General features: G+C 29.7%; 2 protein-coding genes across 4 annotated transcripts; one reads left to right on the top strand and one right to left on the bottom strand.

Annotated features, from left to right (window-relative positions):
• Nucleotides 1-21987, bottom strand: LOC109325752 (transcription factor MYB46-like). Of its 2 annotated transcripts, XM_019558297.1 has the most exons (3): nucleotides 21828-21987; nucleotides 3031-3277; nucleotides 1-710 (listed from the first exon to the last, which is right to left on the bottom strand). In XM_019558297.1, the coding sequence occupies exons 1-3, from the start codon at nucleotides 21838-21840 to the stop codon at nucleotides 77-79; spliced, it is 894 nt and encodes a 297-aa protein (XP_019413842.1). In that variant the 5' UTR covers nucleotides 21841-21987; the 3' UTR covers nucleotides 1-76. The 2 variants fall into 2 exon arrangements, with proteins under 2 accessions (XP_019413842.1, XP_019413841.1); XM_019558296.1 differs by lacking the exon at nucleotides 21828-21987 and having other exon boundaries at nucleotides 3031-3587.
• Nucleotides 19425-24767, top strand: LOC109325751 (trehalose-phosphate phosphatase A-like). 2 transcript variants are annotated; one of them, XM_019558294.1, is made up of 12 exons: nucleotides 19425-19833; nucleotides 22083-22562; nucleotides 22658-22798; nucleotides 22902-22973; nucleotides 23054-23149; nucleotides 23252-23308; nucleotides 23399-23500; nucleotides 23629-23706; nucleotides 23802-23871; nucleotides 23973-24043; nucleotides 24153-24245; nucleotides 24345-24767. In XM_019558294.1, the coding sequence occupies exons 2-12, from the start codon at nucleotides 22263-22265 to the stop codon at nucleotides 24396-24398; spliced, it is 1134 nt and encodes a 377-aa protein (XP_019413839.1). In that variant the 5' UTR covers nucleotides 19425-19833; nucleotides 22083-22262; the 3' UTR covers nucleotides 24399-24767. The 2 variants fall into 2 exon arrangements, with proteins under 2 accessions (XP_019413839.1, XP_019413840.1); XM_019558295.1 differs by lacking the exon at nucleotides 19425-19833 and adding an exon at nucleotides 20187-20937.

Below are 25483 nucleotides of genomic sequence, written 5' to 3'. Positions count from 1 at the left end.
AATCATTAGTCCGAGACCATTCAATAAATTTCTCCATATGAAAGGGGAAGAATGAGAAAACAATTACCATATGAAATCAGCTAGAGAAATCAAGAAATGGGTAGGAGGAAACATCTTTCATCAACTCCTCCAAATCCCACTCTCCCATTGCTAACTCTTCTTGAAATAAATTCTCCACTCCATCTCTAATATTCTCACCTCTTATCTTATTATTACAGCTATTATGGTAACTATTATTAGTATCTATGTTGTTGCATGCATTCTCCACTTTGAGGTTATAGTCACAAGTTGTTCCAACACTCTCTAGGGGAGGAACAAACATATCTCCTTCTGGCCCAAAATTTACACTCCCAAATACCCCATTTTCCAAATAAAACTCTTTGTTGTTATCAATTGCACCATTGAAGAATCCACCAGCTACTGGCATGTTCATTATTCCATGCTCTAGCATAGGCAATCTATCAATTATGGTGTTGAGAACTGTCTCTTGCATTGATGAAGGAGAAGGTGAATTGAGCATAGGCATAAATTCAGCATGTTGATAATGTTGTGTAGTAGAAGTAAACCCTGCAATTTCTTTGTTGTTAGGATCATATGAGGACTCGGTTGTGGAGGATAAGTTCTTGAGTCTTTTCTTTATCGTTGAATTCCAAAAATTCTTAATTTCATTGTCTGTACGTCCAGGTAAGCGTGCCGCTATTTGAGACCATCTATGAAAGTGAAATATAAGTACATGTCAATGTGAGGTTAATACATAGCACAAATTAATTTTAGTTGAGTAGGTGATGTCTAAATATTTATTTCTATCTATAGCTATAAAGTAATGCATGCTTTGCATGAAAGCTGATAATTTTTTGTATATCGTGAATATTATAGATATGGAGTGTCTTCAACTCGGAGCCATGAACAGGCGAATCACACTGCCTCAACAATGATTTATTTGACATGTCTTTGAACTAAGGAGAACTAAATTTTGACATTTAAAGACTAACATGTACATTTAAAAAGGCTGTGTTTATTACTATTTTTTTATATAAGAAAATATAAAGCATTAAGACAATTTATTACTATTTTTGATGAATAATGATCCTCTACATTAATGGAGAGACAAATATATGATTGCATATGTGTTTCTAATGGCAAAAATGTTATTATATTGTATATAAAAACGATAAAAAAGTCTTATTACATTATTTATTTTTTTGTTTTTTGTGGTACTTGTCTCTCCATTAATGAAGATGATACTTACTCATTTTTAATGGGTGAATGTAATGAATAACGCTATATAAATTCTCCTAATATATTTTAGTTTAGAAATTCTTCTAATACCAGATACAAGAATATATTAATATCTTCAAATATTAAAATCATTCAATCATTTTGTTATAAGAATTATTAGGCTAAAGTTTTAGGAGTACATTAGACACATTTTATAGGGAAATGGTTCAAGAGTATATTTTTATGCCACTCAATTGAGTACTCATGATCTTGATAGTATTATTGGGTATTGCCCTTTGTGAAGAAGTTGATAGTATTATTGGATATTGTTAGTGTGAATGAAGAAGTTATTATTATGTAGAAGTGAATGAGATAAAGAACATTTAAGTATATAGACTTATAAACTTAATGTTTTAAGGTTTTTGATCAAGATATGATGTTAAGTTCATTTTTATGTTTTTCTTACTTAGTCGTGGAAGAAGATCTCTCAAAAAGTGGTATTAGAAATAATGGTTTGGCAACTCATTTGAATATTAAAATGACAAGTGGTCGATAGATTAATGCAGCATTCCTTTGTCGAAAGTCTTTTGATGAGAGGCCAAACAACTTATAATGTTAATAACAAACTAACGACAATATAAGTAGATATAGTATTGAGCTCTAGTATATCTGATACTAAAATGATAGTATCCCAAATATGAAGAAGTCATTGTTTAAAAGTGGGTGATGATAAATTAAATAGGTATAACTAGATGAATTCATAGACATAATATCTTAAAATTTTAGATCAAAATATGATATTAAACTCACTTATATATTTATTTTAATGGAGAACACCTTAGCACATGATGGAGAACTCCAACATATTATATAAGTGAGAGTTTGGTTAGATATCGTCCCAAATTATGTATAAATTTGAATATACATGTGAAGGGAATAATTATAGCTGATCGCTAAATTTAACAATGCAAATAACAGAATCGACATGCAAGTTGAGAACACTTGCACACTGTTCAAACATTTCATGATTTATTCACTTGACCCACACCCGGTGGGTAAGAAATAAAGAACTATTAAATAAAAACTCATGCTTTTTGTTAGTCTTCAAACACTAATCATGCATCTATTACACACTCACTATTTCAGATAAAGACGATGGCTACATTTAGAAGGAGTAGGTGGATGTCATGTTAGAATGTGATATACAAATATTAATTCGGTTTAGACATTTCCTATTAAAAATAAATCGATTTAGATATATAATAATGTATAGGTGAAGTGGATAATATACAGAATTCAATATACACACATACAAAAAAAATATTGGTTTGATTATAAGCAGAACTCTGAAAGATTATATAAAAGTTTAGAAGGCATTGTGGTATATGATTAGAGAACTGCTAATTCATTGTTAGTTCTTGGGTTGTGTTAACGAGGAGCACATCTCTTACCTAAAGTTACACTACGCCATGCACCATCAGCCTGTGATTTATTGAAAAATATATTTAAGTTAAAAAAATCAATAATTAACTATTTTATGATCAATCACAAATCATGGTAATTGGCATAATAACACAAACTGTGGGACAACCAATGTTATCTACCCGTGTTAATGATGAGTAAGGATCTTCTGTGTCAGGAGAAGCAAATGACACGTAATAACACATAAAAGATAATATGTAATCATACTCCTATCATTTTATTTACTATGAAATCACATTTTTGTAATTGTAAATATCAGAAAAACAACCACCCGTTAGATTTATGAGAATGGTAGATTATATATTTGAAGAAAATATATAGTTAGTGAACCTGTTTCCAAGGAGGGAATGCAAATGGATGATGAGTTCCTCTTCTTGGGGTGAGAATGCACCTCGTTTTAGATCAGGTCTCAAGTAATTGATCCAACGAAGACGACAACTTTTGCCACACCTTTGCAAGCCAGCATTTCTAGCCACATCACTCCAACAACCTTGTCCACTCTTTAACATGTAGCTCATGAGCTTGTCATCTTCTTCTGGTGACCACAACCCTTTTCTAAATTTCTTGTTGTTGTTGTCTATGTTGTTCCCAGATGATGGATCAGGCTTCCTCATTGTATAGGACCCAATGTTTCCTTATCAAAAAAATATGTATTTGGCCAATTAATTTTGTGTCCCTATTAACTGGTCTGATGTAGATATAAGAGAAGGATTTATAGAGAGAGAAAAATAAAAGAGAAGCTTCATAAGGTGGGAATTATAATGACCATGGTGTTGATGGTTGTGGAGGACTTTGCTTAAAAATTAGAGAAGAGATAGAGAGAGAGGGGAAGGTTGGTTGATGAGTCTAGTAGAGAACGGTTTGGAGAGCGACATTAGTAAATGGAGTTAAAATCTTCTACGTTAATGAAAAGACCAGTATACCTAAAATAAAAGGAAAAACTTAATATAATTTAACACTTTTATCTTTAAAATATCATAAAATGATATTTTACCTTTATATATAAGTATAAAAGTAATAACTTGCCTCTAATTAATAAAGATGATCCTAACTAAAAAAATGAGTTTCTTCTTGTTTTTTTTATTTTTTACAAAGGTTGTCCCACCATCCCAATACTAATGTCTTTTAGAGAGTTAGAGATTACCGAAATAAATTTTGTTTATACCAATAAAGTTTTTCATGCCAATAAGAAATCGAACCTTGATATCATATTTAAGGAACCAAGTCATCTAATAGCTATGTTGGACCTTGTAGGCAGTGTTATCTTGTCTTTGAATCCATGACCTTATCTTTTTCTTTTTCTATATATATTTTCTTTATCGTGCATGAATCTGGGCTGCCAGACAAAAAAATTATTTTTACATTTATATATACTGGTTTGTTTTTTAACCAGACCAAGTTATTTGCTTACACTTCACATAATCTATACCCCACGCGTGTATTTGAAGATATTGAACATATATAAGATAAGATCATAAAGTTGTGACGGCACAGACTTGATAATAATGCATATAACTTGCTTTATTTGTTAATTAATTATATAAATTCTGTGCATAAGATCCACATGCTTAAAAAGGAAGTGGAAGATAATTAAATATATATGTAAGAAGTAATAAGAACATCTGAATATAAAGCTTGGCAACAAAAGAAATATGTACGATGAACATATATATTTTAGACACCTCTTTTACTAATCCGTGAAAAGTGACAAAAGAAGAGATTTGGAGGTTTCTCAATCTCTTTTTTATATTCATATAAAAGTGTCTTTTGTATAAATAAATAAATATTAAAAACAACCGATATACAATATATGATATATCAGCTGGTAGTGATGATCATGAAAGAAAATCTTATAAGCAATCACTTGCGTTATTAAGCAAGTTATGAATACATAGAACTGCTACTATCACCTAACATAAAGAAATACTTATCAATATGTATTGATTATTGAAATCAAAGTTATTTAGGTATATATTGGTTTTGCTTATTTGTTCACAAAGTTAGTTTCTAAAATAGCTTACAAAATAAGAAAAAAAGAAACAAATTTCACCTCTTCAAAATATGAAGTCCCTTGAAAATGAAGCAAGAGTTTGTCATTATAATTTCAATAATTCTCCTTAAATGAACTAGATTTTGATAAAATTAGGCAGAATTAATTTAATATGATATCGCAACACCTAATTCAAACCAATGCAGCAATGCTACCTTTATAAAGAGCAAACCAAAGAGTTTAGTAAATTGTAATTGAAGGAAGTGATTAATCATATAGCCTTTTTTTGGTTTCGTGATGCATATTCTTTCTATAGACAAACGTGATTCGTGCGAGATAAAGAAGAAAATAAATTGTGCAACAGATTATTGAATTTTCAGACCATCTTTTTTTGTTAAAAGGGAATCACCTTTTTAAAACAATGACGGTACATTAATACCCACAATTTAAGTTCCCCCATTGTTATATATTGTTATTGGCAAATATTGGGATGTTAGTATTTGTTATCGGTGAAACTCAAACTCACAACCTCATTCACTTCCTTCCTTAGTATGTTATTCTCTCTCTTTTTACAAAAGAATCATCTCACTTAGCATGAGTGAATGGTCGAGTAGCTATAAATCACTCCTATGTTTTAATGTTGTTGCTGTTTCCCCACTTTCTTAGGATTTCAGACGGTGTTGTTTTGTTGGGATACTATTTGGTTGGTTTGGTTTTTTGTTGTACCAATCCTTTAAACCTTGTCTCTGTTGTTTCTGGTAGTTGTTAGCAGATGATTTGTGAGATGTTTATGTGAGCCAAGTTGCCTCTTTGATGCTAGTTAAATAGTTTACTATTGGGAAAAGAAGTTCTGGAATAGTGTGAAGTTACAGGATGGAGATCACATGCCTAATATGATTGACTTGGGACAGGGAATGAGACACCGTTGGAAACAGATGATCTCCATCCCAGGATTACATAGCGAAAAAATGCATACATACTTTATGTCATGCTTTTGTCACATTTTGATTGGTTAAGAAACATCATTTATCATCCTCTTATATAGTTTTATAATCTATGAATGCATCATTAATCATCCAAATTTTATTATCATTGACTCTTTAGGAAAAAAATACAAATGAATAATAAATTATATTTGTTGTTATGAATGAAACTCGAACTTCCAATCTCATTCACTTATGACTCTCAAGATTTGTGAGAGTTAAAGTGGTGAAGAGCCTCAACACTTCTCAAAGGTGCATTAGGTGGTTGGAAGAAACATAGAAAGATCTCCTCCACTCTAGTATAAGCACTAAGTCATCAAAATTAAACAGCCTAAATCATTTTAATAAGCAAAAGGGTAGAAGCATTCCTGCACGTGTAAAATGGGACTCGGATTATATTAAATTTAATAATTGAAGATATAGCATTGGTTGCCCTTGCTATGTTCATTGTGGAGACATTTGTTATGATTGTTTTTTTTCTCCATCGTAACAAATAACAACCTTACAAAGTTTACAGGCTTAGAAAGGTTGGAAGAATTGTCAAAAAATTCCAAGATAGTACACAGAAAAGTTAGAAAAAGCATTCAATTCGATTAGTTGGTATAGCCCTAGAGGGAACAAGTGGGTAGGGGGAGAATGATGATATATTCAGTCATGAAATCATTTACTTCATGGAGCTATGAATGTGTCATTGCAGGATTTGCTAAATTGGGTATAGGCACTTAGGTAGAGTCATAGAGAGAAAAAGGTTAACAAAAAGCGTCGAATAAACTATCAAAGTTTTTTATCGTCCATTTGTGAGGGGAATGAAAGAAAAATAAAAAGTTTGATGGCCATGAATTACACATAACTTCTTTCATTTTTTTCTTACTTCCGCTCCAAAACTCAGATAATAAAGAGACCCTTTCTTTTTACATGTGAAAATTCATGTTTACCCTTACTCTATCTTCAGCCCAACAACAATTTGAACCCCACTCACCACCACTTGCGCCACCTCTCCACCATATCCAAATATGTAAGATCGATCTTTGCTTACTATTGTGAGGTTTTGAAGCATATAATATAATATAGTATATATATATATTTATTGAATAAGGTACATGACTATGACTTGTTATATGTGCTATCATGGCTTAAGTTGATATAACATCATTTTTCCGTCCTAGCATGTGATTCCCCTCTCGGTAGTAGGATTTGGGATGCTATGAAGATAACAATCAAATAAGTGATCATTCTAATGAGTTGCTAAAGTAATTTTAGTTAATAGGTGGAATATTTTTTATATTTTTTATGATATCTCCTTTAACTATTAAATATTTCTATTGTTGATTATTCCAACAACAAAAATTTGGAAAGATTAAAAAAGGTAAGCGGGTTTAACCCGTATATTGAATCATAACTAATTGACTATTCTGATATTCAAATTGGATAGTGGTGAAATTTGAATATTGGATTTTTTTTATTATGTTTTAAAAAATAAATTGGCTAGGCATGTGCCTTAATTAATGTATGTGGTAGAATAGAGACAAGGAAAGCTAAGGAAGCTAAAATGAACTATTGGGTTTAAAGAAGAGCAAAGATATTTTAATCAAACTAGGATAACAAGGTTCAAGCATATAAGAAAAGTTAAATTTTAAATAAGCATTCTGAAAACAATTTAATTACAAAAACTCTCTGCTGGAATGAGGCAGTGGTCACTGGAGTAGTAAAGATCAAGAGAAGATGATGGATGGGTTGAATTAGGTTAAGACAAAAAAAAAAAAGCAAAGTTGTTATTCTATCATGTTTTTTTTACCCTTTAATGTCAACCGTTAAATTTGTTAAATAATAAATCAATGATGATATAGAAGAGGGGCATAGAATAAAAAACTCAAAGGGGACATTAAAACATCATTTCTCCACCTTAGAGTTCCAACTAATATCGTTAATAACACATCATATGATCATATCATAGCTTGACTTCACAAAACTAATGTCCACAAATCCCAAAATCATGACATAAACGATCACATCGTAAGAATTAACTCATCTTGAACTTGCTTAGAAATGCATCCTTAATCAAGAAAAATAGAACTGTACGTAGAAAGGTACGCTTCTAGAGGCAGAGGAGAAAAATGGGATTATAAACATCGCATGAACATAATGAATAATCCTATACCAAGTAACAAAAAATGACTTCAATGAAATTAGTTATAAAACTCTTATTGTATGTAGATGTACTCCTTCTTGTGTTGCCAAAGTTTGAGAAAAAGAGTTAATTTATTCTCTATCTTAACTTCATTCAAAACTTAGTATGATAGATAACTCATATTTTCATTTTAGTATTTGATACGTTTTCTTTGCAATCCTCTAGATTCTTAACAAACTCATACTTTTTTTTGGAAGTATTGAGCTCAAAATAAAAAATTACAAGAACTCTTTTATTTTTCTAAAATAAAGCAAAAAAAATATTTAAAAAACTCATAAAACAAATAAAAAAGAGGAGAAGTATATTTTACATATATTTACAGTGGTGGGCGCCGACACATTTTAATACCCTAATATAATGAGAGGGTTCCTTCCAACAACAACTTTCCATTATCACCTGATAAAATATATTATAGTTAAGAAACTGTGACAACCAGAATAACGAACTATCCCTAAAAGCAGGTGCATATTCTACGACAAACGAAGAACTCTTTCTTAGTTATACATCATTTTTTTAAGGGTTAGTGCATAGTTATACATCATTTTTTTAAGGGTTAGTTATACATCAAGTGAAATAAAGCAGCCTCAAAGCTGCTATAGAAATAAAATAAAAATGGACTCCTCTAATGTATATTTTATATTTTGATTAACTTGTATTAATTTAGAATATTAAATATGATTTGGATTCATGCATATTATTTTATGTAAACACCCCTGGAGGGTATGTGATTTTTTCCCCTGGCCTGTTTAAAGAAGGAGAGTAATGCAATTGTAAATAGAGTTGCTAAGAGAGTATGAGTCAATTATAATAGAGTAATAGTATGAATGATATTAACTCTCTTAAAACTAATTTACCTAACAGCTATTAATCAAAATGCAGTGTTTTAAATTGTGATTATAATTATTACGATTCTAGTCATTACGTTCATTACAATGTGAATTACTTTGTAAAATAAAAAAAAAATATTTTTAAATTCAATCTAGTTTAATAATATGATCTTATATGAAACTGTTGCAAGTGACAAAAAAAACTAAAATTTATTAATTTTCTAATCCACCAAAACAGCGTAATATTGGGTCTATTGAATTTGCACGAACTAGATAAACTGATTGGGTTGTATTGAATTGGGTATCTAGAGTAGATTGGATCACCCAAATCATTGTCCACCTTTGTGAATAGGATGCACGGCCTCGATTCAAAGGTGAATGTAATGTCAAATTTAATTAACATGATAAAAAGGAACCCTAAATGGGTCTAAGAAAAGAATAGGTTCTAGACGGGTTTATTTGAGAGTTTGATTTTAAAGGAAAAAAAATGGAAATGGAAGGTTTGGGAGTCATCTCACATACGTATTTCATGACTATCATCAAGCTTTCTATTTTTCTTCATTCCCCTCCAAAATTCAACTCTCAAACTAACCCTAAAATACCACATAGGGAAGTTATATGTTTTGTTTGTAAGAAAATAATTCAAATGTTATTACACTTAGTTTTTTTTTGCTTTCTGTATCACTTCTCTCTTGAGTATGAAAAAGTATTCTCACTAGTAAGAAATTAACATTTCAATTTTAATGTCACCAACATTAAATAATGTTATGAAGATATTCTTCTAGATACAAATTGGTCTTAAAAAGGATATAAGCTATATACACCTTAAATATTTGCCATAGTAATTTTAAATAAATAATTTTATATATAACTAGTGGAGGAAGAGGGCTTCCACTCCCTAATTTGACTCTCCGGACATCGATGCATTAAATATAATGAAGTCAGATGTTTATAATATATCGTGCAATTTATTATATTTTACTCACGTTATCTGTTTTCCATTTTCCAAAATAAATGGTTTTTTACAAGTAAAATTTTACTAAAGAAAATTCAGAGAAAAAGTATAACAAACCTAACTAAATGATCCAACTATATTCACTCACTTAGTATACTTAGTATGACCTAATCATGACCGAGTTTAAATAGAATTGAGTCTCATCAGATTTAAGTTCGGGTTATAAATTAGTCTCAGTCAATATTTAGAATCTGGTAAAGAACGAATACTTATTATATTTGTAAGTGTGTCTTTTCAATTGTGTATACAATATTAACATCTCTTTGATTAAAAACATCACTTATTTTCTATTTTTTTATTATATATACATGATTAATAATATATATGCATATATCATTACTAATAAATAATATTAAGAATATTTTATATAAGAAATATGCATTATATTCAGTCGGGTACAATATCGAGTTCAAGTTCAAAAATGTTGACTCGATTAACATTTAGGGTCGGATTTATTTCAGGTCCAAATCCATAAAAGATGACTCGAACAATATTTATGATTACATAAACAACAAACCTTACTCAACCAAACTTAACTCACGCTTACCACCATCAATATATAAAACTATGAGCTCTTAGAAACCAAGGTTGATCATCTAAACAAAAGTAAGGTTTGAAAAGCTTCTAGAAAATTGACCTTTTTCTTGAACAAATACTTGAGTTGATGAAAAGAATAAGATGGTTTTTTGATGTGCCTCCAGAACATTGAAAGCTGGCCTAGTTCCAGCTGGAGATTTGATGGTTTCAACTTTCAACAACTTACCTTTCAACTTTTGGCATTGGGAGGGCGCAAGTACCATGTGACACACCTATGGAGGATTTAGGAATAAGCCTTAATTCAAAAACAATGTTACCACTTTTACATATATATTTGCTATTTTGCTACTATTGATACTACCAAATCTCACCATAATGAAAATGACTCATTATATTCGATGGGACCTTATAAGTTGTAAATTTAATGATTCAAACACAAATATTTATACTCTAATTCATGCATGGAGTACGTTGTTCAATCCTCATGAGACATAAATTTCGTTAACAACTTTTTTAGGTTTTCTTTCTTCTTCATATCATCTTTAATATTCAATTATTCACTAACAAATATTTACCTTACATTTTTTTCATAAAACTTGACACAATTTTATGATTACTCTCTTTAAAAAAATCTAGAAATAAATTTTGAACCACATTCAATGATTGAAATTATAGATGGCAAAATGAGCATTGCTCGCGAGCGCAGCCGCATAGCCCGCATTTTTTGCCAGCAAGACATATAAATTTTGTCATTTGCCCGTTTTGTCCACCACGTCCGCGGGTATTTTCATTTGGCATACAGGCGGCTCATAAACATAATTTAAGGAAAAAGTAAGAAAATTTTAAATAAGTTATGATGCAATGTGATTTTTAATCACTAAAAAAATATGTAATCTAATGTGACTTGTTAAACTTCATACAAAATATCAAAAAATTTGTTAATTTTTTATCTTCAACTACTTTATTAATTTAATTTCATTTATTATATAAAATTTTTATTTTTTAAATTATTAAACAACGTCTGCGGGCCAACCGTTGGCCCGTTTTAAAACGGGAATGACATTAAATTTTTTCTCACGAGGTAATTCTAAAGCCAATGTACTCCACATATACCATTCTCAATTACTTTTTTGGGAAAAGAATATTTACGAGAGATGGTAAAACGGTTCACTCGGCCCGTTTAGCCAGTGCTCGCAGAAATTTAAGCAGGCGCGAGCCTTGTTGCATTGATTTAATGGACAAAATTCAATACACATGCGAACACTGTTGAATATTTAAAAAAAATAAAAAAGTCATATAATAAATAAAAATAAATTAAATAAAGTAGTTGAAGATAAAAAATTAACAAAAATTTTGATATTTTATACGAAGTTTAACAAAACACATTAGATAACAATTTTTTTAGGATTTAAAAATCACATTACATCATAACTTATTTAAAATTTTATTATTTTTTCCTTAACTTATGTTTATGGGTCGCCCGATGGAAATGTCCACAAACTTAACAGGCAAAACGGGCAAATAAGCAAAATTTGTATGCTATGCTCGTAAAAAATGTGGGCTATGTAGGCGTTCCTGCAGACAATATCCGTTTTACCATCTATATTTACGAATAGCATAAATGATCCGATAAAAAATTTATGCATTGTCATTATAAATATTTATAATAAGTACATCATTTGTCGCGTTTTAAAGAATCAATAAATATAAAATAAAAATAAAATATAATAATCCCCTTTTCATAGAAATATAAAATAAAAATAAAATATAAAAAATTAATTTTCATAGAAAAGTTGGAGTAAGAAAATCTATTTCCATTACAAAGAAAACGAAACAGCAACCTGTAACGGTTAGTCGGTGAGTTTCCATTCTGGTCATGTGGTGACGTCATCATAATTGACTAGCGTCGTTATACATTGCATCCCACGTGTCGCCAGCACATAGTGGACCCCGCTGTTTCACACATACCTCCCCTTTCCATTTATAAAACTAATCATTAATTAATTATTAATGTTATTTTTGGAAACACAAGTTAAATTATAGGTCAATGCAAAGTTCCAAACACACGCGAGCCTGACCTGGAACGTGGAATCTCAACGCATCTTTGCAATTTTAATAAGGAAAATTAGGTAAATGTAACTGTATTTTAAGAGACTATATGTTCAAATATTTTATTACCTTAAAACATGTTCATTATATTCTTTTCTTACAAATCTTTTTACACTATAAAAATTGATATTTTATTATAAAAATTGATATTTCATTAATAAACAAATATAATTTTATAACATATATTACTTTTCGTGTGGTATAATATAATTTTATAACATATAATATTTCTCTTTTCTTACTTTATATTCAACAAACCAAGAGAGATAATATTCCTTTTTCATCTCTTTCTTTTTCATTTCACTCACATTAAACAGTATAAAAATTTACTATATTTCTCATTATTTTCTTTCTTTTTATTATTCATTTTCTTACTTTCTTCTTTGAACCAAACAAAGCATAGAATAACTTGTTAACACATACATTTATTTCACGGTGACTTATAGGTACAAGTTTTAAGCCAACCTGTTACAATCAATATTATAAGATTTTAAATGGTTAAAGAATCAATATGCTATAATCTCGCGTTGAAAACTAAATATTTTGTGACTTTATGACTTGACAAGTAAAGTTTCATTTAAAATCTAGTCGCCTTTTTCTTGATGCAGGTGGTGCCTCGTGCACCCCGATGTTTGAAAAACAAGAGGTCATTGATGATTGATGTTGTTTTTAATTGAAGTAAAATGCAATTTGTATTATGGTTGCCAATTAAGCATGCATGCGCCAAGCAAATGATTGTCATAAAGTGTCCATTCCATAAAAATAAGTAAAAAAATGTAAATATTTATATTATCATTATATTATTTATAATTAATATTTAATTATCATTAATTTTATATTATTAAAATCAAGCTTATACACATTTATACACTTAGTCTATCATCCATCATTTGTTTATGTTACTTATATTTAAAAATCCATAGTAATTATGTATAAATGATAGATAATATATTGATACGTTAAAAATTCATCTTTTTAATCACTAACATGTATATTTCACAATATATCACATAAACTCAGTAAATATATTTGTATTGCAAAGAACAAAAGTAGAAATATGATTTGCATAAGCAACAATAATACTCATTTTGAAGCCAAATATTAAAAAAAAAAACAGTTTCATGTGTTTTTGAATTTCTTTGGAAAATTCAAATTGTTCAAGGCTATATGTTCCAAATTTATTAAATTGAAATTTAAGTCCAATCTACAATAACTCCATACACTTTAATTTTTTACGAAGAAAATGTTAGTATAATGGTGTAATGTCTAGTTAGATTTTCGAAATGACCACATATCAAATATTTGATTTGTAAGAGTAATACTTATTAGAATGGATAATCATATATTCTAAAATAAATTAGTTTATTATTAAAAGAGAATGAAAAATCTATTGGTAGTACCAAAAAATTCACTTTAATTTTTTTACCGTACTATTATAGATAGAGTATAAATAACAAAAGATAATTGTCAGAAAACAAAACAAGAACAACCAAGTTAGAGGGATAGGTCCCATCCAGATTGAGGCGTTGGATCAACGATGAAGACTACTATCCTTGTGGTAGTTAAAGGGCATACTACAATGGAACTTATTACCTTTAAATTCAAGGTTAATACGTTGTTATAATTGATAAATTTTGTCTAGATTACAAAGATATTTTCTATAAATTAAAAAACATTAATTTAACATATGAGATACAAAAAGTTATTTTATTATTTAACTTCGTACATGTCAGTTTATTCCGATCTTACGAAATGTTCTTATAATGACAAAAATGAAGAAATTTTGCAAAGTTTGAAGCTAATTAAAAAAAATTGTGATTTGAAGGACATGTTTTACTCGTTTTATCATTTTTTTCTATAAATGAAGCCATCACTATCGATTAATTTGACCTATGATTCACAATTTTCTTTTTGTATAGTTTTTATTATTGGAATTTAAATTTGTAGAGATAATAAAGTTGATCAACATGGTGGTGGAAGTGTACCTACCTCTATATAGAGAGCAAGGAGTTACTTGTTTTACTCTTTCAAATGAATATCTCTTGTAGTAGTGTCTCTCTTGACATATCAGATGTCATGTGCATGAAAAAAAAATGTGTCCCTACATTTTTATTTTCATATACAAATTTTTTTATGTGAGCTAAGGAAATTGTGTGATTATACATGTGTCACAACTTTTTATACTATATAAAATTCAACACAACAATTTGAATAAAATATTAATTTATAAAATTTTAAATTTGATAAGGCCTAAAGTTTTAACAATTTTTTCTTTATTATCAACTTTATGATTATGCTACAGCATGTGCTCAGGGCCAACTATTTATGGTAGAAAATAAAAGTAATTTTTTGTGTGTCCTCTCACTTTATCGATAAAAATAACTTTATGATTATGCTATCTATTATAATAAGTATTACTTCCAATAATTAAATTATTAAACTTTTAGTCATTGTAGAGATCTACCAGCATATATCACTAAACTAATGTGATATTAGAATAAGAAATTGATTGTTTGGTTAATGCATATGACTTGATAATCATATAACTCTTATTTATAAAAATTTCAAGCTCTTTCATGAAACACCGGCACAAGTACCAGAGAAAATAAAATTAATATTATCTTTCCCTTTGTTTTTCTTTAATTTAATATAAAAGTGTATAGTATTTATACATAATTAATATAAAAAATTATGTTATTATTATATTATCAATTATGTGCATATATTATTTTTATTTAATAATTAATATATATACTAGCATCCTACAAAACTCCTACATTATAACTCATGTACTAATTTTTCAATAAAAAATATAGTTAACTTAGCTGAACTTTTTAGTCATTACCAAAAAAAGCTGAACTTTTTAATAAATTTATTACATATATTACTTTCTTATCGATAAAATAATTTAATAGAGGATATATTATTTTTTTAAATAAAATGATGTGAATGGAGCAACATAAATTTACGTCATAAACTGGGAGAGCTTTCGTAATCATATATGCCCGCTAAGGCTCTTGCTGAAACAAAATAAATATTAGAACACTTCTTTGAAAAGTATATATTTTTCGTTGAACAAATTTTTACTCACAAAATAATAGACATTTTGTAAGTTTATAAGGTTGGTTGGAATATACCTTTTATTCCAACAACGTAACTAAGGATTATTCCAGATAAAAACAATTAAGTATTATTTCTTCCTACTCAATGTATTGAGATTAAAAAACAACAAGAATCACATTTACACACGCTATTCGTATCTCCTGGTTGAACATTTTTTATTCTCTTTCAATGGCTTTTTTAATATTTTTTATATCACGAGTTCCATTCTTTGCTGAATTGCGCACAGACAATTTCAACGATATATTTTTGTTGCATAATAATTTCATAGAAATATTAGGTTTATAAATATTTACACTATAAGTATAAAAATATTATATTTAATTTTAAAATATAAAAGGGGAGAATAATAACTAATATTTTGCTATAATAGTACAATATTACATCATTGAATGTTGTCATTACTCGTTTGTTCCCATAGCGACAACACGATCGTACTTACGTGGCGGGCCCCTCCCCAACGTGGCCACGTCCACATCGTCTCATTAACACGTGTCTCCACGCACTTTGTCGTCAACTAGTGCTGCCACGTGTACCCCGATACTCACTGGACCCACTTTCCTTTTAATTTCGCCGTACTAACAGCTTTCCTTCCTTCCAATTTCTGTTTAATTGCAACTTTTGATCTTACTATTTTGCAACACATCCCCTTTACTTCTCAGATGATATGATATAGTATATATTGTATCTCGTTTTTTTGTATTAATCTCTCTCCAGATTATCTTTATATGAAACTAATCTCTTTTTAAATATATTCATTCATCTTAATATATATTGGTTTCACAATCAATTTTTTTTTATTTTCAGATCTTTTTTATAATACCTTACACAACTAGTTAAATGTTTTGTTCATATATTGTGTATGATTTATAAAAGGAAAGTTAGACTAAGAATAGTTGAGTGAAAAAAAAAAGAAAGTGATAAATAAAATTAGAGTGATAATCCACTTACTCTAATAATGAGTTTTTTAAACTTACTCTTCATCTTAGCCATCAACTTTAGAGATATCTAATGGTTTAGTTTACTTACTAATTCAAACCATTAGGAGTTGATTGCTTGGATGAAGAGTAAATTTAAGTAAGTGAATCCCCTCCTATAAAATTATAATTAGAAAATATGATGTTAATTTATTTTGTTGGTATGACAGAAAATCAAAAATAATATAAAAAATACAATTATTGTTAATAATAACAATGCCATGTATATGTTCATTTATTTTTATTTTATTTTAAGAAATTGGTGATATTTATAAGCATGACACAATTATAAAATTTTAATGTACAGGAAATTAGCAACTAAAAAATTAATCGTTAATATTTTCCACATCAGTTTTCATCTTAATATTAAAGAAAAACATTAAGGCATAGATCAGCCTATTTTCTCTTCATTTCCCTTTCCTTCATTCACTTTTCACTCCGACCAAAGATATCCTTAAATGAACATGCTTGATATTAATTGCTAATTTACATTTCCTCCATTATATTTTTATTTTTAAGATTCTCAAAATTTATTAACTGAAGCATATATGATTTGAGTTAGATACTCTAACTTAAGTTGTATTGATGTATGGACGAATGGATTTAAAGACTACATTGGAAAGTAAGAAATGAGAGGGAAAATAAGGATGACCTCATGAGCAAGAGTATAGTTTGAAAAAGTATATAAAGAGTGTTATTATATTTCTAAAATATCTAACAATTTGGGAAAAATGCCACAACCTCAAAAATATGAAAAGGGTGAATACACTATGGTCTTTTTGTTAGTTATTTTTTTAAACACTCAATATCTGTTATTATTATTGTTATATTAGTTTTGTTATTTATAATATTACTAAAACACTGGAAGGTCGAATTAAAGTCTTTTTGTTATAATCAAAAGATTGGTGAATAGTCTGATTATGCATGAGTTAAATTTTTTTAGACTAATAATTATAAAAAAAAGTCATGTAATAAAAGACTATAATCATTCGATCACAAAAGATTAACAAAAAAATTATATAGAACTTCTAATTATCCTCTACATTATAGTTCCTTTACAGGATTTTATAAGGCAGTATAAAATGTACATGTTAATAAAGAATTTAAAATTTGTCGATCATCGTTGTAATTTTTTTTATAATATCAGCATATTATTATCCTTAATTTGAATTATTTTTGTTTAAAAGTTAATGATGGTTAATATATGAATGATGAATGATTTGTTGACGTTGTAAAAGATACTCACGTGTATACATATTAAATCTTTTAATAAATAAAAAATCAAGTTTTTTTAATTAAAGTTAGGTGATTTTGATGTCTATCGTGATTGGATTTAATATGTATACATTGATAGTATAAATGTTTTTCACTGTCAATAAATTATCTATAATTCATATATTAATCACTATAGACTTTCAAATAAAAATAATACAAATCAATGATAGATAGTATATTGACAATATAAAAAACTTTACACTAACAATGCGTAAATTTTAAACATGATGATTATGGCTAGTCTTAAGATTTAATGAGCACTTATGAAATTTGAACTCAAAATCTTCGTTGATAAAACGTTTTTATTAAAAATAAAGCAATTTTAATTCTGAAAATAAATTACTTTTTTACGATGAATGTAAGTTCCATGTGCTGTATAAAATGGTTTAGAATAATTGATAGGTGATTGTGTTTTCACCAAAATGGCAGAGCTTTAACCTTTATGTGATCTATACACTTCAAAATATAGGTTTAATATGTTCTTTATCAGAACAAATTGATCTTTTTAAATTTTGTCCGAACATCTTATGCTAATAATCAATATTTTATATTAAACCAATTGTCTTATTAATGTGTTAATTGTTACCAACAACACATGATCTAGTAGTGTAAAACTTTACTATTTTTCATGACGACTAAAATATTATAACAGTTCGATTTCTATAAACGATATTTATTGAGAGACAACCAAACTTCAAAATAAATTAGTTTTTTTATACAAAAACATCAAAAAATCCTCTGAATATTACTAAAAAAATATGTTAATTGTTAAATTTGACTTTGTCATTTGAATATTTGTTTTGATGACTACTATTTTAGTTAGTTAAGTATCACATACAACCAACTTAATTATATAAAAAATATTATTTTTGTCACAAACTTAATCATTTCGTTAACACCATACTAACAGACGAATTAACTTGATGGAAAATTTAATATTTCAAAACTAATATAATGATATATTTTGGATGACTCACCTGATGATAAATTTAATTTACAAGAGACTAATAATTTACAAATTTTCCGAAGAATTAATTTGATAACAAAATGTAATATTTGGGGGGTTACTATGATTATAAATTTCTTGATTAAAATCCATAATCTTGAATCACCAAATAAAGCACAATACCAAAACCTATTATTTATCCCAGACAACAAATGATGGATAAAAAAATCTTCGCCGTTGGTTATAAGTTACGGTAAGGAAATCAAGCGGCGCAATGTTAGCTTTTCTGAGAGTGAATGCAAAGAATATGAAATGGAAAATCAAATTGGTAAACAAGGGGTTAGTATTATTTATGATTATTTACGGATTTTTTTCCTAATAAGTATCCCGTAGACACCTTTTAAATGATTAAAATAAGAAATTGCGTCTAGAAAAGAAAAAAGAAGACAAAATTACTTCCAGATGTAATATCTATATACAGTAATATAAAGATTTAGATACAATTATTACACTATTAAAGATTGAATATGAATAGTAGACAATGCACCTCTTATATATAAAACACTGTCAATCCTATATATTTTTTTTCTCAAAGTTAATTAAAATATGATTTGTTGATACAGATTTTCTTCCTTTGATTTGTTAATGAGAGTATGTGAGAGCCACCATTAACATTCTGATTATTATATTGGTGGGTTTACTGTTTCCTAATTCAACAACCGAGGAAGGTAAGGTTTCCTTGTCATACACGTTTCGAGATGACCTAAACGCTATAAATATACCATTCAATATTCACAATTTCTCTTCTCTTCTCTTTCTTTCCTTTGCCTTTTGCCGTTTCCTTCGGTTTCATTTTCTGTCTCGAAAATTTCAGAGACTTTATTTCTTTGATTTCCCATTCCCCTTTCAGTTTTGTCTTTTTTTTTTTAATTTTAATAATTAAACACATTATTTGGTGCCAAACTCTGTTTTGTGGCCTTGCTGGGTTTTCCTAATTTTCTGTCTCTGGTTTTTTGGCTGCCAAACTAAATTTGGCATAACCTCTTTTTTCCCCTTATTGGTGCCTTCATTTTCGGTTTTCAAGTTTTTTTCTTTTCAAATTCTCTCTACATTCATTCATGACCATTCTCGTTCTCTTCTTCCCGTGGTTGGAGCTCGTTTATTAGGTATGTAATCCTCTGCTATTTCTTCTTTTCTCTTTTTGGTTCGATTAGAGATTATAGATTTCGGTTTCGTTGTGTTATTTTGTTACCCTTTTTTTATTGTTGAATGCTGATTGGGAAAGTTGCTTTACGGTGGGATTGAAAAAAGTATTGAACATTTTTTTCTCTTTCCTTCGCTTTTCATCATTATTCAATCTCATATTCAAAGTTTAACTTTTGCGGGTTCGTTGGTCAGAATCCGTCATCTGAAAATGGATTGAAAAAGTTGCTCTTTTTATTAAAATTAATTGAAAAATTTGCTCTTTTTTTATTTATTAAAATTAATTGAAAAATTGCCTCACCCCTTTTGCAAATCTTAATTTCATTTGATTGATCATAACATGACTGGTTAATTCAGTTTTTCAGTTTATTTTCCGACCATGAGATAGACATCGATTCTGCTTTTTCTGTCTTTGAGCTGTTTTTGATTAAGCTGATGTGATGTTCTTATTTGTTTCTACCTTTGATTTTATTTATTTTTGTTTGTTGTCCTTATAATGCAGACTATTCAGAACCATTTAAATGAAACTACAAGATAAATAAAAATAAGCAAAAGGTCAAATTTTGTAGTCTACATCACTCCATATTCAATTTACCTCTCTTGGATTGTTCCTTCTGTTCATTTATACCGTATTTGTACTCAAGAATTTACATTTCAGGAAAACATTGCATATAAAGTTATGGGAAGTTTTTATTGTTTAGTCTTTTGCCAATGCTTATTGATATTGTAATGTCAGTTTGTCTATTTCATTGCAGAATCTTTATGTGTTGGGTCCATTTGTATTATTGACTCCCACGCTTTGTAGGTCCATGCTGTGTGGTTACATATATGATATTGTTTCCCTTTCTGTCTAGTTGGTGGGGCAGAACAGCTTTATATTATGCACAAAATTAGCATTTGATAATTAGTTTAACACACTTCAGCTATTCAAAATTTCTGTTCTCCTTAGATTAATTGTGGCAATTGGATTTTCCCCCCCATATCTTTTTTCTTTCCCCATCTTTGGTGTAGTTTGGTGTGTCTTCATATTTATTCTGCACCATGTTATCTTTGCCCTTCATTGTATGGTGTGTCTTCATATTATTATGCCATTTATCATACTTAGTCTTTACTTTATCATATCATTTATATGTATCTTGTTTCCTCTTTAACTAACACCTACAAAGTTCGTTGTTGTGATAAATTCTCACTGATTGAATTTTTTTCAAGCAGCACCATTTAGCAAATCACGCGTGGTAGTGCTGTGTATGTTTTGATTTTCTGAAATGAGGTTTTACCCCGGCCTTTGATGTCTGCTTGGTGTGTCAGTACCTTTTTGTTCTAATATGATATAGAAGTGTCAAATGTTATGAAGATTACTAATCTTTATGTTCTTTAACAGTTTTAGCTGTAAAATTTTGTAAGCAACAATTGAGAATAAAAGGCTTCAGTTGTTAGTTCCCTCTTCTATTTCCTGAATTGTTTCCTTTGTATATGCAATTACAAAAGCATGCAACACTCTCTCAGCTTTAAAGTAGATAAAATTTCCATAGATGCCTTTTCTCTTTCCAACTTTTCTTATTGAAGTACATGAATTGACATAACACTAACACCAATAAATCACTCAACCATAGTTGAAGGTAGGCCACAGTAATGATTAATTGTTAATTAAGCCCAACTTGTGCTTTGTGTATTTCATATGTTTACTTCACTACAAGTAGGGTGGTCTATTTACTGCCTTTATTTGGACTTCAGTGAATCACATTTTTTGACCAATCATGAATGAGATGAATCATTCTATCAAATTGATAAATAAATGATACAAAGAATCAATGGCACTTCCATCCTCTGTTTTTTTATTTTCAATATTCTTTCATGTGTTTCATAATTGTATAATATTGTATAAAACTATTCTATTCATTTCAAACATCCTGGTTATGTATTAATTTGATGTTGACCAAAGCATTTTCATGTGCACTGTTTGTCGTCATTTCGGTCTCGCCTGCAAGTTGTTTTTCCTTTTCAATTGGAGCCTACACATTGTTTAGAAGCTTAAACATTTTCTGTTTTCAAACTCAACTTTGCTAATATTAGGCTGCAACTTTTATCCTTTTAATAGTTGATAGGAATATGAAAAGGTGGATTCAAACTCGAATGGCATTCATTTCAATTGTTCTATCCCTTGATACTCAATAACTTTAAACTAAATCAATGAAATTACCACTATTTGCAGGAGCTCAGCAGTTGATGGACTCTTACCCTAAGAGTGGTGATAAGAAAAGTTTAAAGTTGTTTTTTATTGATAAGAGTTGGGTGAAATAATAACCGGATAGATAGTTCGATTTGTGCTCAATACTACTCAAGTTTCTTACATTGTTGCTGCACTGTGTATTGGTTTACAAACCTGGATCCCATGGACTTGAAGTCAAATCATACACCTGTTCTCACTGATTCCGCTGCACCCATAAATATAACAAAGTCAAGACTGGGTGTGCATTCTAGTTTGTTGCCTTACTCCCCTACTGGGACAACCATTCCACACGGTATGTTATTGACTATCCCAAGGAAGAAGGCCGGATTTCTTGAAGATGTTCGTTCCAGTGGTTGGTTGGATGCCATGAAATCATCTTCTCCTCCACCCAGAAAGATAACAAAGGATGTTAGTCATGGGTTTGCATCATCTGAAGCCGACTCTTCTTATTTTTCCTGGCTGGTATTACATACTCTCCCTTTAGGTTAGTTTCTGAGTTCTAGAATTCTAGGGGGCTTGCTTATCCTCTTTCTATTTCCATTTTGTTTGTTTAACAGCTAAAGTATCCATCAGCACTTACATCTTTTGAGCAAATCACAAACTATGCAAAAGGAAAGAGAATAGCACTGTTTCTGGATTACGATGGAACTCTTTCACCAATTGTGGATAACCCTGACTGTGCTTTTATGTCTGACAATGTATGTAATAATTTTCTTGGGTTTAGTGTTGAGAATTTCAATTGGGATTTTTCCATTTCTTGTTTAGTTCTTCTTTCGTTGATTCTGGCCCTGTCACTTGCAGATGCGTGCTGCCGTTAAAAGGGTTGCAGAGTATTTTCCGACAGCTATAATCAGTGGAAGAAATCGTGACATGGTAGTTGCACAATTTCATGAACAATTTCCTTGAAGGTTATTGGCTTTGATTCTGACTTTGGTCACACCCTATTGGTCCAGGTGTATGAATTTGTAGGACTAACAGAACTCTATTATGCTGGTAGTCACGGGATGGACATCATGTGCCCGGTTAAGTCTACTAACAAGCAAAAGCAGGTACAAGAATTCAAAGTTTCTACCTATCATCTGCTCCTGAAACTCTCACCTTTCTACTAGTATCTTTCTAACTGGCCTCTCTTGTCATCTTTAAAATTACAGGATAAGGAAGTTAATTTATTCCAACCTGCTGCTGAATTCCTGCCCATGATTGACGAGGTAGGTATATTTGAAAAATACTACCATGAATCCACCTTTCAATATTTCTTCATCGGAGAGTGGTATCCTGATCGACTCTTGTTTGGGCAGGTATTTAGGTCACTCGTCGAGACTACTAAAGACATTAAAGGAGCAAAAGTTGAAAACAATAAGTTTTGTGCCTCTGTACATTACCGCAATGTAGATGAAAAGGTATAGATGATTAATAATTAGCATCGTTGGCCTGAAAGTTTGGGGTTTCTTTCTACTATGTTGATTAGCCTTTCCCCACTTACTTCTTATGATGTTTAATATTCTTCCTTTTCTGACTTGATATACAGAATTGGGATTTGGTGGGGCAATGTGTCCATGATGTCTTGAAGGGCTATCCACGTTTGCGTTTAACTCACGGGCGGAAGGTACCGATTCTGGAGCCCTTTTATCTCTCTTATGGCTAATTGTGCCAGTACTCTCACAGGATGGTTCTGTTATGTAATTTCTGCTTATTCTTCAGGTTTTAGAGGTCCGACCTGTGATTAACTGGGATAAGGGAAAAGCTGTCACATTTATACTTGAGTCACTTGGTGAGTTTATTTCATGTTCATTTTGGTATATATGATTACTATCGATGAAGATCGGAGTTCTTTGTTTTGCAGTTAATGACATTAGGAATATTGTTTTTCAGGACTTGCCAATTGTGACGACGTGCTTCCCATATATATTGGAGATGACCGGACAGATGAAGATGCATTTAAGGTAAATATTTAGCTTTCAATGATTTTATGATGTCTTAAAACTTGTTGCCTGTATTATTTGAACTTCACTCTGATTTCTTGAATACTGATATTAAATGAACCTACCACAGGTTTTGAGAGAAGGAAATAAAGGTTATGGGATCTTAGTGTCTTCAGCACCAAAGCAAAGCAATGCAAATTACTCTCTACGTGATCCATCAGAGGTAATAAAAACAGCACTAAAGTATGGTCAATAACTGAATATATTGTTATGATTTGATCTTGACATTAATTTACCTTAATGTTGTTTTATCTTTATACAGGTCATGGAATTTCTTAAGTCACTTGTGTTATGGAGGTCAAATCTAGCCCTATGAAAAGCCTTATATAGTGTATATAGAGAGGAGAATATACTCTGCTACATATATACTACTATATATTTTATGAAAAAATAGACTTATGTTTCGATTTTGGGTTTTCTAAGGAACATTCTAAGAGGTTTCCTGGAGCATATTTGCGGACAGAAGACCTCCTCCTATGGTAGCAACTACCATGTGTTTTTGCTCAAAGCTCCTCTGGTAACTGTAAATTGGTGGCTCATAATTTTATTTATCTTAAATCTCATTAAAAAATCTACAGTTTTTCTTTTGTTTCTTCATTCAAATTGTGTAATTTTTTTAATCATTTCTGCTTCAGTTTTGGTCACTATATCAATCCACACATTATATCCTATAACTTTTCATTCTCTCTGTGTTAGCTTCTTTGTATCCACACATTATATCTGATAGATTTTGATTCTATATATATACCAGAAAAGGAAAGTCTGAAAGTCATGAAATACACTTGTAAGATAATTATGAAGTTTTCTATTTCATTTATCCCCTTAAAAATTCAATTCGAAAACAGACCTTAAACAAAATGAACCTATATAACTCAGGCTATGTGGAGTGTGATGCCAAAACTAACTTAAAATTGGAAGTATAAGAAGCATCCAAGAGAAAGCAAAATTGGCATTTGCATTTAAATCATTACAAAGGACATTAAAAAGGGAACAAGAGACACATAACCAGATTTGTTATTAAACATAAAAAATGACAATATAAGTTTCTATATTAATAATGTGTTTAAAACGCACATCTTTATCTTAGTGTTAACCAACAAGATTCCTCATAATTGATAAGTAGTTGAGTTCCTCACATTATTCATTACTCGGGATTCAATCTCTACCAAAAAAAGTTCATTAATAGAGACAAAGTCTTCATTAATAATTTTCATATCCCAAAAACGATTATGTGAGAATCTTTGTCGCTAAACAGATAAATCATGTTAAGTTAGCAATCTAATCATGACGTGCAAAAGAACCTAATTCCAATCCGTATCTTTGAAGGCACAGGCCGAACCATAAAATAGTGTTAAGGTAGAATTACTAAATATTGGTTCAATCAAGTTTTTCAAGCTTAAT

This window comes from Lupinus angustifolius, chromosome LG13, assembly GCF_001865875.1.
Source record: "Lupinus angustifolius cultivar Tanjil chromosome LG13, LupAngTanjil_v1.0, whole genome shotgun sequence".
Classification (NCBI taxonomy): Eukaryota; Viridiplantae; Streptophyta; class Magnoliopsida; order Fabales; family Fabaceae; genus Lupinus; species Lupinus angustifolius.
This window is presented reverse-complemented; position numbering and strand designations above follow the sequence as displayed.